The 14884-nt window shown below is 58.5% G+C and overlaps 1 protein-coding gene across 1 annotated transcript in view; it reads right to left on the bottom strand.

The window, feature by feature from the left end:
• Nucleotides 1-241: 241 nt before the first annotated feature.
• The window catches only part of SLC2A1 (solute carrier family 2 member 1), a 29014-nt gene continuing 14371 nt past the window's right edge, over nt 242-14884 (bottom strand). The window contains 9 exon segments of the mRNA XM_025419672.3: nt 242-1329; nt 1717-1920; nt 2885-2986; nt 3426-3530; nt 3728-3915; nt 4006-4168; nt 4817-5057; nt 5195-5265; nt 5267-5356. Coding sequence (XP_025275457.1) covers nt 1129-1329; nt 1717-1920; nt 2885-2986; nt 3426-3530; nt 3728-3915; nt 4006-4168; nt 4817-5057; nt 5195-5265; nt 5267-5356 — 1365 coding nt within the window. The 3' untranslated portion in view covers nt 242-1128.

Below are 14884 nucleotides of genomic sequence, written 5' to 3'. Positions count from 1 at the left end.
ACAGATTTTTAAGCAATAAGGGTCTCCCATCCAAGTACTAAGCAGGCCGGACCCTGCTTAGCTTTTGGAGATCAGATGAGGTCAGGTGCATTCAGGGTGGTGTGGCCCTGGACTAAGCAGCAGAGGGTGCTGATCAGAAGTGCTTGGAAGCTCAAGTCACAAAACCCAGAGTCACTGTAGCAGGTGCTCCTCTCCCATCCAAATCTCCCTACCCTTAAAGCACAAGCATTTCAAAACCGTGTTTCTAAAAACCAGCCATTTATATCTGTTTAGGTAAGTTACAGAAGGAGTAAGGTGGTGTATTTACAAGTTGGTTTGTCCAGATATACTATAACTTAGTGTCTGTATTTAATATTGACAACCAAAAATATATATAAATATCTTCCATCTATACACAGCAGGGCAGGAGTGTCCATGTCTTCTTGAGCAGTGAATTCTCAGCCTCCCATGGCCCTCCTCTCATGGTGATCGTCTGGCCCTCAGTGCAAAGGAGACTAGAAGCTGGTAGCCCAATCTGGCCCTTCCCCTTTCCTCCCTGCACTCCAGTGCTCTCAACTGGTCTCAGGCAAGGCAAAATTACTTTGAGTGGTTGGGCAGGAAGAGATGGATAAGGGCGAACCCTAATGGAGCCTAACCCTCAGGGTAGGAAGATCCAGGCCTCAGAAGAGAGTGGCCACAGCTACCTCTTGGGGTAGAAGCAGCATAGTTCATAGTTCGATTAGTGTGTCCTTGGTCATAGGTCCAGCCCTACAGATTAGCGTGGTGAAGAAGGCAAGTGTCTAGGCAGGACTTGGTCCCCACCTTCAGGTACTGAGCCATTCGGGGTGAAGTCTGGGGTGTAGATACAGGGGACTCTGGCTGATAAAAAAATAATAACAAAATCAGTAATAAAAAATTATAAAACTTGTTGCTTGTCTGCATAGATCTGAGCAACAGTCTTGTTTTTGTTAAAATCCTGGAGCCATAGAAGTCCTGAATACTCTTCTGGACATCATTGTTGGCTGAACAAAGGAGCCCCAGGCCCAGCTCTGCTGAAATCTGTCAGTTTGGAAATCGCATCCAGCTGCCTGTGCTCCGAGAGATCCTTGGAGCTGCTGGGAGCAGGCCAGGCTGGTGGTGTGGGGCGCCTCACACTTGGGAATCGGCCCCCAGGGGGTGGAAGAGCTCCTCGGGTGTCTTGTCACTTTGACTGGCTCCCCCCTGCCGGAAACCGGAAGCAATCTCATCAAAGGTCCGGCCTTTGGTCTCAGGAACTTTGAAGTAGGTGAAGATGAAGAACAGAACCAGGAGCACGGTGAAGATGATGAAGACGTACGGACCACACAGTTGCTGAAAGACACACATACACTTGGTTGGAGTACTGACCCTACAGCCTGGCTGTAGAACGTTGGCCTGTAGGACTTGGGGCCTTTGATCTGAAAAAGGGAACAGCTACCCACAACCCAGGAATGCTAGGATGACTCAATGAGCCTGCCTGCACCTGGCCTGTAATGGGCTCCTGGGAGCAGGGTCCCCCTGCAGAACAGAAGGGAGACCATTCAAAGCTAAGGAAAGAACCCTGGAATTGTGGTCAGCATTTTTAGCTGTGGTCTGGGCTCCTGAACCTCAGTTTCCTCCTCCACAGGACTCTAATGAGAAGAGCTAGGAGAGCACTTTGCACAACAGTGCGGGGTCCTGCGTGGAAGAACCGTAAGCATGGAGACTGGGGGTTCTCACCTCTACATACTGGAAGCACATGCCCACAATGAAATTTGAGGTCCAGTTGGAGAAGCCAGCAACAGCAATGGCAGCTGGGCGAGGACCCTGGCTGAAGAGTTCAGCCACAATGAACCATGGGATGGGGCCAGGGCCCACTTCAAAGAAGGCCACAAAGCCAAAGATGGCCACGATGCTGAGATACGACATCCAGGGCAGTTGTTCCTGTTGAGGACAAGAGAGGGGTGGAAAGTTAGATTAGGCTGTGATAGATGCACCAAGGAACAGGGCTGAGAGCTCTGGGCTGGGAGCAGGAGGCCTGGGGCTGATCCTGATCGGCCACGTGACTCAGGTACCCTCCACTGGGTCCTGCTTTCCTCACCTGAACGAAGCTCTAAGTCCTGTAGGACTAAGTGTGAGCTCAAGCATTCCCTCTGGGAATGGTAACCTGCTGTGCATGTGGAAGGTGCTAAGGTCCCTGCGGTCCCCGGCTCTGGATGCAGAGCTGTCTGCCTGAAGCCGAATCATGTGGAAGAGCTTTGCTGGGGGCAGGTGTTAAAAATGACCATACTGTTGGCTTCCTTGACCAGAGGATGGAAAAATGAGCGTTCGTGCCTGGAAAGTGGGTGGCACACGGTTCCCACAGAGGTTAGAGCCACAGGCTTGAGGTCGGCTCCTGGCTCTGTCCTCTATCTGCTGCGTTCCTAACCTCACTGGGCCTACGTTTCCTCACTTGCATAATGGGATACTAACTGGACTACACGGGGCAGTGGTGGGTGCCGAGAGATGGCATGCTTCCATGACTTGGGGAAGTGGGTCCTACTTTCTAGGGCTGTTCGGAAGATGAACGAAGGCCCGGGAGGAAGACCCTGAAAGGCTTTCCCGGCAGAGCAATTCCTGGGGAGAGGGACTTGGGTCCTGGGCCAGAGGTGCTGTGGTGAGAAAGCACCCACCGGGGAGGAGCCCGTGGGAGACCAGAGGGGAGTGGGTGGAAGGGGATGGCCTCGGGGGCTGGAAGGTGAGCCCTGAGCCCGGAGAGGGGAGGAGGAGAGGGCAGCCCCCCCCACCCCCACCCCGGGCTCTGGATGCCACCAGCCGCGCTGGGGCAGACACAGTCAGTGTGGGACCGGGAACTCTCGTGGGCGCCCCCCAGCCCCGCTGCCCGCCCCCGTCCGGCGCCGTAACCCACCAGCAGCGCCAGCGCAATGGTCATGAGCACGGCACAGCCCGCCATGCCAGCCAGGCCTATGAGGTGCAGGGTCCGCCGGCCGGCGCGTTCCACCACGAACAGCTGTGGGCAGAGACCGTGTTGGTGACCCCGCCGCACCCAGAGGCTCGCCCCAGGTGTTGGCAAAGCCACACGGCGCTGCAGACACCCAGGAAGACGGTACTGCCTCCCCCCGGGGCTCGGCCGAGGGACCACGTGGGACCCGAGGGGCAAAGAGCTGGCTCCAAGCAGCAGGACGGGGTGACGGCGGGGCCCACCCAGAGCCGGACAGGGCGCATCCCGGCTGCCACTCCGGGTGAGCCGCTGCGCTTCCGTGAGCGTCAGCGCCCCACGCGGTTTCACTGAGTAAGGAGCGTGACCCGAGGATGAGAGGAGCCGGCACTTAGGAGAAACCCGACACCCGCCTGGCTCACAGCACACGCTGCCACTGGGTCCACTGGGTCGCGAGGCCCTGGGCTCCCTGCGCCGCAGCGGACCGGAGGTGGGGCCCGGGCAGACTCACCGACACCACGGTGAAGGCCGTGTTCACGATGCCGGAGCCGATGGTGGCATACACGGGCTGCTGCACCCCCGCCTTCTCGAAGATGCTTGTGGAGTAATAGAAGACCTAGGGCACGGAGAGGCTGTTGGGGCTCGGCCAGGGCCGCGGCCCTTGTCCTGCCTCTGTCCCCACAGGACACGGGGTGGGTCACAGACACAGGGCCCGCCGCACCGGGCCAGGGATGGCTGTCCTCGGGCAGGGCTGGTCTGTCTCGGCCAGGACCTGGGCCGCGGGGCCGGAAGGGGCGGCTGAGGGGCACTCACAGCATTGATGCCCGACAGCTGCTGGGACAGCTGCAGCACCACGGCGATGAGGATGGGCTGGCGGTAGGCGGGCGAGCGGAACAGCTCCAGGATGGTGACCTTCTTCTCCCGCATCATCTGCCGACTCTCCTCCTTCATCTCCTGCAGGTCGCGGGTCACGTCCGCCGTCCCGCGCAGCTTCTTCAGCACTGGGGGGACCGGAGGGAAGGTGGGGGTGGCTCAGAGCCAGAAGGAGGCCGGGGCCGGGGATGGGGAGGAGGGCAGGGCCCTGCCCGTACCACTCTTGGCCCGGTTCTCCTCATTGCGGTTGATGAGCAGGAAGCGGGGGCTCTCGGGGCACAAGGGCAGCAGGACGCACTGCAGCAGGGCTGGGATGAAGATGACGCTCAGCAGCAAGGGCCACAGGTCCTCGTTGCCCATGATGGAGTCCAGGCCGAACACCTGGGGGAAGCAGGGGTGTGGGAGGTGGCCCGAGCACCCCTGCCCTGGCCCCCGCCGCTGGCTCCCCCTCTGGCCTCCGCCTGCTGTGCCGTGGGCTGCTGCTTTAGAGCAGGCACCCAACTGTTGGGGCGCTGCCGGGAAGCTTCGCTTCTCTGTGCCTTGGGTCCCTCATCTGCCACCCGGGGAAAGCACCAGCGGGAGGACAAGTGGCACGGCTACAGATGTGGCAGCAGTCACAGGGCATGGGAGCTCTGGGGATGGGGGGGGACAGCCTCCTGGAGAGAACGCAGTGTCCAGGTCAAGGCATCGAGGCTGGAGGCAGGAGAGCCTGGCATGTGAGGCACCTGTGGGCTCCCCTGGGGCTGGATCCCAGGGAAAGGACAAGACACAGGGATGAGGCGGTGGGACGAGAGGGGTCAAGTCATCTGGACTTGGCTCTTCCACCAGGGAGGCCCCAGGGGCACTGAGCGGCACAGTGCTCTCCGGGACCCGGGCCTCCTAGCGTGTGTGCCATGAGGCTGCCCCTCGCTGGGCTGTGGAGGGCTGGGTGAGAATTCTAGTCAGGGCATCATCTGGACACAGACACGAGAGCCACTGAAGCGGTGGGGTGCGGGCAGTGCCGAGCAAAGAGACCCCACCCCAGCTCACCTGGGCAATGAGGATGCCAACAACGATGCCCAGCTGGTGCAGGGTGCCCAGGGCCCCGCGAAGGGCCGTAGGGGACACCTCCCCCACGTACATGGGCACGAAGCCTGTGGTCAAGCCACAGTACACACCAATGATGAAGCGGCCCAGGATCAGCATCTCAAAGGACTTGGCCAGTTTCGAGAAGCCCATGAGCACAGAGGACACGAAGGCCAGCAGGTTCATCATCAGCATGGAGTTCCGCCTGGGGGTGGGGGTCACAGGTCAGGTGGGTGCCTGGATCTCCCCAGATTCCCAGGGGCTAGGTCACAGGCAACACCCCGAACGGGCAGGGAAGTCTCTCCCCCCTCCCTGGCCAGGGCCAGGACCCCTTCTGCTCACCGGCCAAAGCGGTTCACAAAAAGGCCCACAGAGAAGGAGCCGATCATGCCTCCTACAGAGAAGATGGCTACAGGAGAGGGACCACAGCGTGGTGAGCGTGGTGGGGGAGATGCTCTCCTGATAGCGGTGGATCCATGTCTGGTTGTAGAACTCCTCAATCACCTACAGGGGGAGAAGCAGCCCGCTGAGCGAGGTGTCGGGCCCCCCACTCACTGCATGTCCTTGAGCCAAGCCCCTGCCTGTTGTGGGCCTCAGTTTCCCCAGGTGAGAAACCAGGGGCTGGGCTCCATCTCGAGGAGTGGTGCGGGCTGTCATGCTTCCCCAGGTGTGGCTCCCGGGGCCCTGTGGTGTCACATGTCCCACAGAACTTGCTGGGGAGGCCAGCAAATGGCCAACGGTGGACGGTCAGGCCCAGGGCAGGAAGATGTTCAGGAGAAAGTGCTTCCCCCCACTTGGCCCCTTTCTCTTCAAGATGCCTGAGGCCCTAGGCTCCTGCCACCTGGGCACTCTCCCCAACCCCCCCTGCTGGGGAGGAAATACAGCTGGCCAGCTGGCTCCAGATGCTTGGGGACAAAGGGAAAGGCAGGCTCGCTGACTTCACCCTCACCCTCGGCCCGGTGTGACCACCTTGCGCTCCAGCCGGGCTCCCCAGCCTCTCCTAACTGCTCCCTGAGCGCCAGGCCCAGCTGCTCGTGGGGGTTCACCCTGAAGGACCCATGGCCTCCTCCCCGCTGCCAGGTGCCCAGCTGGGAGGGATGGGGAAGGCTAAGGACAAGGAAGCAGTTCCAGGAACTGGAAGCACCTGCCCCAGGCGCCTGCCCACCAGCCCTGCCCCACACAAGGGGGGCTGGGCCTGATCCACCGGTTCTGCCCGAGAACACTCACCCTACTCTCAGGCGACACCGACACACACCCAGGGCCACAGGACTGGACTGACCCACCCAGCTGCCCGCAGCGCTGGGCATGGGCCCAACATGCCCAGAAACAGCTTCCTGTGTACACGCACCGTCATACACATACTCGTGCTCAGTCTGAATGCTCTGGCTCCCGCCGGTCACAAACCTGACTGGCCCTCTTCCCTTCAACCACTGACAGCTCCACCTCGGCTCCTTGTGCCCCCAGCCCACCGCCAGCACCCCTTACATGACCTCCTCCACTGCTTCTGGAACCCCCAATCGTCCCAAGCTCCAGGGGTCTGACGGAAGGCGGTGGGTAGCCACAATTGCCAAGGGGGAAACCGAGGCCCTCAGTCCCAGAAATGCTCACGGTTGTGATGGGTCCTTGGCCTCTGTTTCCTGCCCTGCTGCCACGGTCTATCCCAGGTCTGCAGACACCCGACAGGAGGCCAGGCTCCAGGGGTTAGGATGGGTTGACATGGGTGTGGGGAGGGGAGGGAGGTGGCCCTAATGATCTACTTATGGGTCCCGAGAAGCCAGACAGCGCAGGGGTGAGGAACCTAGACAACTCTGCCACTGCGACTGAGGGCAAATCATGTCATCTGGGACGGCGACAGTAGCAGGATGCATGTCATAGTGCTGTAAGGGATTAATGAGACAGAGAGTGCTTGCACAGTGCCCAGCATCGTCACCGAGTCAAGGGACGGTTCTGGAACCAACCCAAGGGCAGTGCAGACCACTGACCAAGCCCTACCAACCCTGCAGCCCCTAATTAAAAATCAAGGCTTGGGCCAGAGATCAGCCCCCATGTCCCCACCTGCCCCCATCTCTACCCCAGCTCTAGGGCTCGTTTCCACACTATCCATGGTTACTTGGCCCAGAGCGCCCAACCGGCCACCTTACCATGCTGAAACCTTTTGAGATCCAGCTCAAAGGGTCCCAGAAGTCTGAGGGCAGGGAGCCTACTGGATTCACACGGGGGCCTATCCTGATGAGTGGATGGAAGGGTCAATGAGGAGAGGGCCTTACTTAGGCTCTCCTCCTGGGAGCCCCTGCTTCCGCTGGGGGCAGAAAGGCAGATTTTAACAAAACAAAACAAAGTGCTTCTGTTCTTCAAGGGATAGAACCAACCTCAGAGAAGGACTGGTTGGGAGAAGTAATGCTCCATTTATCAGGATCTGCAGAGAACAAGCTGTCCTGGACAAGGGGACGGTCCAGATAAATGACACTCGCCCCACTGAGGACCCATCATCGGGGTGGAAATCTCTCTCCCTTCTGCCGATCTCACTCTGCTGCCCTTGGGGCTCTCTACAGGGGCAGGGAGAGGTATTTGTCCCAGATAGTCTTTAATTTTTGCCTCCTGTAGTTCTCAGGGTCTCCCTGTGCGCCCCCGTGGTTCAGATGCTATCTCAAGAGAACTCTCCACGTATCATTCTGATTTTTGCCAAGTCGTCTGCTAATGGAATTGCCTGAACTGCGTGCAAAGAGTCAACAAGTGCTGAGTAAGGCCTTACTACCTAAGTGAGCTACAACATGTGAGGCTGAGCTTTCAGGTCTTTAACCCTCTTCTTGAGGCTGGCTGGAGATGTTGAGGCAGCCAACAAGAGGACCACATTCCCGGGGGCTCTCCAGCCCCGGTTAAGGGTGCGCTGGTGGTAACAAGTCAGAAGGACCAAGCCTTGTCCAGAGCTAGCTCAGGGGCTCATGAGCAACCCTGCTACTCAGACCACTTTATGGGGGTGGGTGAGGGTAGGGAGCCAGCCCCTTTTGCCTTCCCTGTGGCCTCAGGCTCGTCCTTTCCACCCCGCAGCAGCCCTTCCTGGCCAGGCTGAGGCTGTGCTGGGGCTTCCTGCCTTTTGATCTGACACCTGACATTTCTGGGAAGAAGCTAGGCTTGGTTTTCCATTTCTGCTGCTGGTGTGGGAACATTGTGTCCTCTCACTGCCGGGGGTCTATGCCCCACATGGGGCTGAGCTGGCCCTTGGCCCGGGAAAGGCGGCAAGTCCCTGAACAATCAGAAGAATCCTCCATGGGGAGGAGTTCTGGGGTCACCTTCCACCACTGGCTGACCTCCCCATCCATCCCAGCCGCAGCTGAGTGCCCTTACCTGAAAAAGAGCCTATTCCCTCAAAAGGAGCCCACAGACCCAGTCCCACCACAGGGTCACCGGCAGCCTCCATGAGCCTGGCTTGTGCTCCCGAAAGCTCGCTCCTCACCTGCTCCTCACAAGCCTGGGAGACACGCTCGCTCCTGCCGCCACCCCCACGCAGTCAATCACCAGGTCCCGCCAATTCTCCCTCTGGATCTGTCCTAGTCTCTACCCACGCAACACCTGCCCTAGGCCTCACCTGGATTCTGCCCCTGACGCCTCCCATCTGCTTCCCAGGACTCAATTACTCCCCATCAGGGCACCAAAGGCCTGCACGCACAGGCGCCAGGCTTGGCCATCCACCTGCCATCTCTGCTCCCTACCCCCCATCTCCCCAGCAATGATGGCAATTTTTAATTCACTAATATCTGGACCAACCAAAAAACACAGGGGCTCAAGGACTTTTTTGGGAACAAATATTAGTTTAAAAATGCACTAGGCCACATCAAAGATTTCTACTGGGGACACATAAGGAGAGGCCATCCCAACCCTGCCTATGACAGTCTCAGAAAAATTAGGGGGTAGATCCTTCTATGGCCTTAAAACCAGACAGGTCTGCCCAAGCATCCTACCCCTGCCAGCTCACAAAGGCAATCCTCAAACAGCAGCCAGGGTGCAAGCTGCCCAGTCTCCCCTCGTTAACCCCAGATGCCCACTTGGAGACCCCGTGGGGGGTGGCATGGCGAAGTGAGCTGCTCTGGGCAGCTGAGGCCCTTGCACAGGCGCTCCCAGTGAACAGCTCCTCCTCAGCCTGGGGCTCTCCTGGGGGTGGCAAGCTTGCATCACATCTGACTCCCTGGGAATCCCCTCACTTCCTGCCCCGTAACTGTAGAAGGACCACATGCATGCGTGTCTGCAGAGGAAGTTCGGACTTCCTCTGTGTCTGGGCAGTGTCTGCAGTCAGCCCTGGGCATGAGCCAGAGTCCGCGGCCCGCACATGGAATAAGCTGTTCCGCACGCTACCCCTGTTCTCTCCAGCAGAGAAGTGCCATCTTCAGGGGAGCACGAGGCACAGACAAGGGTCCCCATTTTTTTTTTAGTTTTTTTTTAAATTAATTAATTAATTTATTTATGATAGTCACAGAAGAGAGAGAGAGAGAGGCAGAGACACAGGCAGAGGGAGAAGCAGGCTCCATGCACCGGGAGCCCAACGTGGGATTCGATCCTGGGTCTCCAGGATTGCGCCCTGGGCCAAAGGCAGGCGCTAAACCTCTGTGCCACCCAGGGATCCCAAGGGTCCCCATTTTTAAAGTGCCCAGAGACAAATTATCCTGAGGGATTCACAGTGCCAGAAAGAACCTCAAGAACTAGGGGCCCACCTCCAGGAGTGTGTCCTCAGACCCTGCCTGGCACAGAAACCCCAGCAGCCTACAGAGCCCCAGGGCGCAGACTTCAGCTCAGGGAAGAAAACCCTTCTAGGTTTGAGGATGAGATTGCCCACCTCACAGGTAGTGAGTTCCCTGTCAGCAGGAAGCATACAAGCCAAAGTTTAGAGCAGAGATTGCCAAGCATTGTATGTAAAAGGCTAGACAGACGGGCAGCCCGGGTGGCTCAGCGGTTTAGAGCTGCCTTCGGCCCAGGGTGTGATCCTGGAGACCCGGGATCGAGTCCCGCGTCGGGCTCCCTGCATGGAGCCTGCTTCTCCCTCTGCCTGTGTCTCTGCCTCTCTGTGTCTCTCATGAATAAATAAATAAAATCTTTTTTAAAAAATTGAATTGTTTATAAATAAATAAATAAAGGGCTAGATGGAAAGCATCAGGTAGGGTCTGCTAACTACGTACGGCCACAGGTGCAGACTTTTCTCCACCTGTCCCCCCAACCCTTTATTTTTTTTTAATTTTTTAAAATTTTTATTTATTTATGATAGTCACACAGAGAGAGAGAGAGAGAGAGAGGCAGAGACACAGGCAGAGGGAGAAGCAGGCTCCATGCACCGGGAGCCCGACGTGGGATTTGATCCCGGGTCTCCAGGATCGCGCCCTGAGCCAAAGGCAGGCGCTAAACCGCTGTGCCACCCAGGGATCCCCCCTCAACCCTTTAAAAATGTAAAAACCATTCTTAGCGCATGGGCTGTACAAAAACAGCTGCTGGCTGGATTTGGCCTCCCTGCCAAATTCTTGATCTAGAATTCTAGATTACTGCCAAGAGAAGGGGTATGCTTTGGAACCTCTGGCTGGTCGCAACATCCTTCCCCGTAGATTCCCCTCTCCACCCCACAGTCTTCTAGATCATCCTGTGAGCCGGAGAGTTAGAGCTCGCTCTCCAGCCCCTGCGCTCTCATCTAGGATGTTACTGGGGGGTGAGAGGGTTAGAGCCACCTCAGCTCTGAGCCCCAGTTAGGAAGAGGAAAGGGCCAGCATGCCCAGCTGGGTGCCTCAGCCTGGCCCTGGCTTCCTAGGCCCTGTGTTCCCCTCCCCCGCAGCTAGCCTCCCTCAGTCCAGAGTTTCTGTCTCCACAGCAACCCTCGGTCACACCCCAGGGTCAGCTGGGAGTCGAGAGCAGATGCTACAGGTGGGGCTGGACAGATAGCCCCACCTGCTAGGTCCCCTGGGGCCCCTCTCTGGGGCCTGGAAGAGGCCCAGGCAGCGGGCTGGAGCCAGGAGCTGGGCCCCGACCCCACAGCAGAGGTTCTGACCACCCACACTGCTGCTCTGGAAGGGCCCCGACACGGCCTCTCTCTAAACCCAGGCCAGGCCTTCGCTCTGGCCTCCTCCCTGGTCCCTGACCTCCAGAGCCTCCCCTGCCGGCAGACGGATCTTCGAGTCCCTGTGTGGTCCCCTCACAGCCTTTCCTGGCTCCCCACTGCCCTCCTCGCACTCCCACCGACCCCCCCCCCCCCCGTACCACCCAGGCACCCCACACCTCCGCTTGGGCTGCTTCTCTGCCTTCTCCCCGACGAGCTGGCTGTTCCTCACCTTGCAGAGAGCACACCCATACCCCTCTGAACCCACCCTCCCCCTTCTCTCCTGCAGTGGTGCTCAACCCGGGGCCATCTGGCCCTGCAGGGGACACCAGGCTGTGTGGGGGGATGTTTTTGCTGGTCACACTGGCGGGAATGCTGCTGAACATCCTACCACGTGGGACAGCCTCCCACAACACCAAAGAACTATCTGGCCCCAAACGTCAATGTGGAGAAAACCCCCACTCTGTGGGCCAGGTACCTTCTCCCTCCCTGTTTTCTGCTCCTGCAGGGCCTATCCACACCCCGTCCATGCTTCCATCCATGTTGGACAGCTTATTTCAAAGGAACATGTGCTCCCTCGGGACTAAATTTCAACATTGGGGGCGTCTGATTCATCTGTGTCACTGGGTCCCAGCACAGGGCTGGGGGTAGAAAACCATGAATCTGAGGGGCTGAAGCGATGATATAGCTGTGACAAGCTGTGATGGTGTAAGAGATTGTGCAACTGTGTGTGGGAAACCGTTGAGAGGTCTGTACATGACTGAGCTTGACTTGGCCTGGAAGTCAGAGCAAGAGCGACCAGCTGGGTAGCAGTTGTAGGTGTGTGAAAGGTGTTTGGGGACCCATCCGGCCCTAGTATAAAACCTCCATTCCTGCTATGGTGGTCCAGACTCCCTGGACTCACATCCCAGACCTGCTGCTTACCAGCTGTGTGTCCTTGCTTTACTTGTTTAACCTCTCTGTGCCCCACTTCCTTAAAAAACAGGGATTATAGTGCCTCCCTAATGAGGTTAGTAAAAAAGAAACAACTGAATTGATTTCTGAAGCACTGAGAACAAGGCCTGGCTCACACAGTAAGCTCTAAGGATTTGTATTAGTGGAAGTGAGGGAACGGGAGAGGGGAGGGACCCAGAACTTTCTGGATCTTGACAGAGATAAGGAAAGGGAGAGACTGCCTGGAGCCCAGAGCCTGGAGGACCTGGAGGACGGAGCCACCCTAATGGGCAGAGAGCGCTGTGATGGGAGGTCTTGCCTCTAGTCCTTTGACTTACAGGCTGGGTCACCCAGGGCAGATCTCGTCTGCTCTCCAGGCCAAGTTCCTTCTTTGTCAAACAAGGAGGGCTGAGCCAGTGCACCATCAGGCCCCTTCCAGCCCCAGCCCCGGTTTCTGAGGATGCCTTATTCTGAGACATGCCTGACACTGTCCCTTGGCCAGGATCTCATGGTTTCTAAATGGCCTTTAGTCATCTCTGTCGGCAACTCAGCCATTTGAGGAAGGGAGAGGCAGTTCTCTCCACCCAGTATGGTGGTCAGGATGCTCTGTGGCTGGGCTTCCCTCCTCCCCAGGAGACAGGAGGCCTGGCAAGGGCGTCACAGGGATGTGGTCATCACTCCAGGGGGAGGCCTGGAGGCCACCTGGAGCTCAACCTCTCACTTTCCAGGTAACCTCACCAGCCTGAGCTTCCTCTTGAGAAGGCAAGATAACCCAGCCCCACCCACCGTGTGGGGCTGCCGTGAGGACGGAATTTATGGGAAGGTGCTTTGTAAACATTTAAGATAATGTTATGATTAATTAACCACTTCCAGGAGGAAGCCCTTTGGGGCTTGTTTTATGGAGGAGCCCCAGCCTCTGGCATCCTCCCCATTGGTGCCGCACAGGCTCCTTCAGGGAGCAGGCTGGGAGCAGGCCGACTGGAGCAGCCCAGGGCCCCTCTTAGGCCCCCAGGGGCAGTCGGGCAACGCTCCCTGCCACCACACGGCAGCACGGTGGTCCCCACTGCCTGGGCCACCTGCCTCTCCTCTCCTGATGGGCGAGTCCCCTTCAGGGGCTACCCGGCTGCCAACTCCTCCTTGAAGGGCCATGTCCCGCCCCCCAGGCCCGTGGCAGCCTGCCGTCCTCTGGGCTCTGGAGGCACCCGGAAACCCTGCATTAATTAACTGCACTCTGGCTCTTCCGGTGGTGGTGGTGGGGGGGGTCCCCGCCCCCTCGAGTCTTCGGAGGCTGGAGGTTAGGGCCGGGCCGGGTGGGGCCCAGCTCAGACCGTGTGTCACCCTCTACCCCTCCTGACTGTCTGGGACAGAGCCTGGCGCAGCCCTTGTCCTTGTCGAGTGAAAGTGTCAGCAGGCCTGAGTCACCGAGGGCGGCCCCGGCAGGCCCTGCTGCCGCCTCCTACTATTGCATCACCTGATCCCCTCTCACAGGTTAGGTTTATCAGGTCCTCGAATCCACTCCGCTTGCTCCAGTGGGCAGGGCTGGGGCAGGCTGGGGCAGGGCTGGGGCAGGGCTGGGGCAGGGCTGGGGCCGGGCGTGCGGTGCGAGAGTGCAAGGTGCAGGTGTCAACACGGGGAGTGTGCGCTACGGGCTCTGCCGGCGGGCTCCCGACCTGAGCCCGAGACAGCTGCCCCCAAATGCACCCGTAGACGTGGGGCCCTCAGTGACACCCCCCCACCCCTGTCCTCCTAAGCTGTTCCCCCTCCGCTGGCCTCCAATGGCCTCTGATTAGGGCCAGAGGCCCCAGGATGCAGGAACCTCCCGGTGCATTTGTCTACATCGGCAACTTAAGAAGTTTCTCAGTGGCTCCCAGCCAAATGCAGCCCCCCACCCTCACCCCGTGCCTCTGCTCCCCCAGCCCCTGCCTCCTGGGACCCCTCTCCATCTCCCCCCCACTCCCCCGCAGATTCCTTACAGCACATTTAAAACACAAAATCACATATGAAAAAGCATCCCGGGTGTACCACCCCTCCCACCACCACCCTCTTTTCTTCTCCACCAAGGCTCTTGGAAGGGTCGTCCCGGCTCTTTCCCATCCCCCCCTCCATCCTCCAGGGGCTGCAAGGAGGTTTCTACCCACGTGGCTCCTCCCACTCAAACTTTGGTCACCAACGGGGCACCATCCGGTGTCTGGCATTGGGCAACACGGGGCTGACTTGTCCAGGTCACCTTCTGGGAAACTTGAGAGCACTCCTCACCCTACTGCTTGACTCTTCTCCTTTTATCCCAGTCTCTCTAGGACACCCCCCTCTCCTGCTATTTGGTACCAGTGACCAACTCCCGGTTTCCCCCCAGCTGACTCAGCTGACCACCCACCCAAGAAACAAGGCCCCATGTCCAGGTGTTCCCTGCAATCTCCAACTGTGGCCCATCAGTTCTGGAGTGTCCCAACTGCGCCTGTCAGCTCCTCCTATACCTGCTCCCCCTCCAGGCCCCGCACCACCCAGGCCAGAAACCTAGAAGCCACATTTAAACCCCACTCTCGGCCTCACACTAAACTCATGACCAAATCCTGCCCACTCTTCCTGCTTGGTGTTTGTTTTCCCATCCCGATTCCAAAGCAGCTTTCTCACTATTTCCCTATCTCTCATTCCCCATCCTCAGATCCCTCCCACTGCCCAGATGCCCAGGTCCTTTCCCTAAAATGCAAATCTGATTATATCTGTCCTCTTCAATGAGTCCCTATTGTCCTCGGTCTGAAGTCCATCCTCCCAGCTGGGCCCACCCAGTGCCCACGCGCCTGTCCTCACGGGGCCTTGCCGCGCCAGTGGCTGGTATTTTGTAGATGAAATCTACCCAACAAGTCCCTTTGTAAGTCAGCCTTGGGTTTACCTTGTTGGCGGCCCCAGACCTCTTCCTCCTCCCGCCCATCCTACCCTGGACACACCAGTCTCTCTCCTCTGCCTACCCAACTCCGTTCTGTTTCTGGAAAACACTTCTACCCAGATCTTGGAGTCCTCATTCTGTCATT

The sequence above is a fragment of the Canis lupus genome, chromosome 15, assembly GCF_003254725.2.
Source record: "Canis lupus dingo isolate Sandy chromosome 15, ASM325472v2, whole genome shotgun sequence".
NCBI lineage: Eukaryota > Metazoa > Chordata > Mammalia > Carnivora > Canidae > Canis > Canis lupus.
Note: the sequence above shows the minus strand (reverse complement) of the source record. Positions and strands in the feature narration are given on the sequence as shown.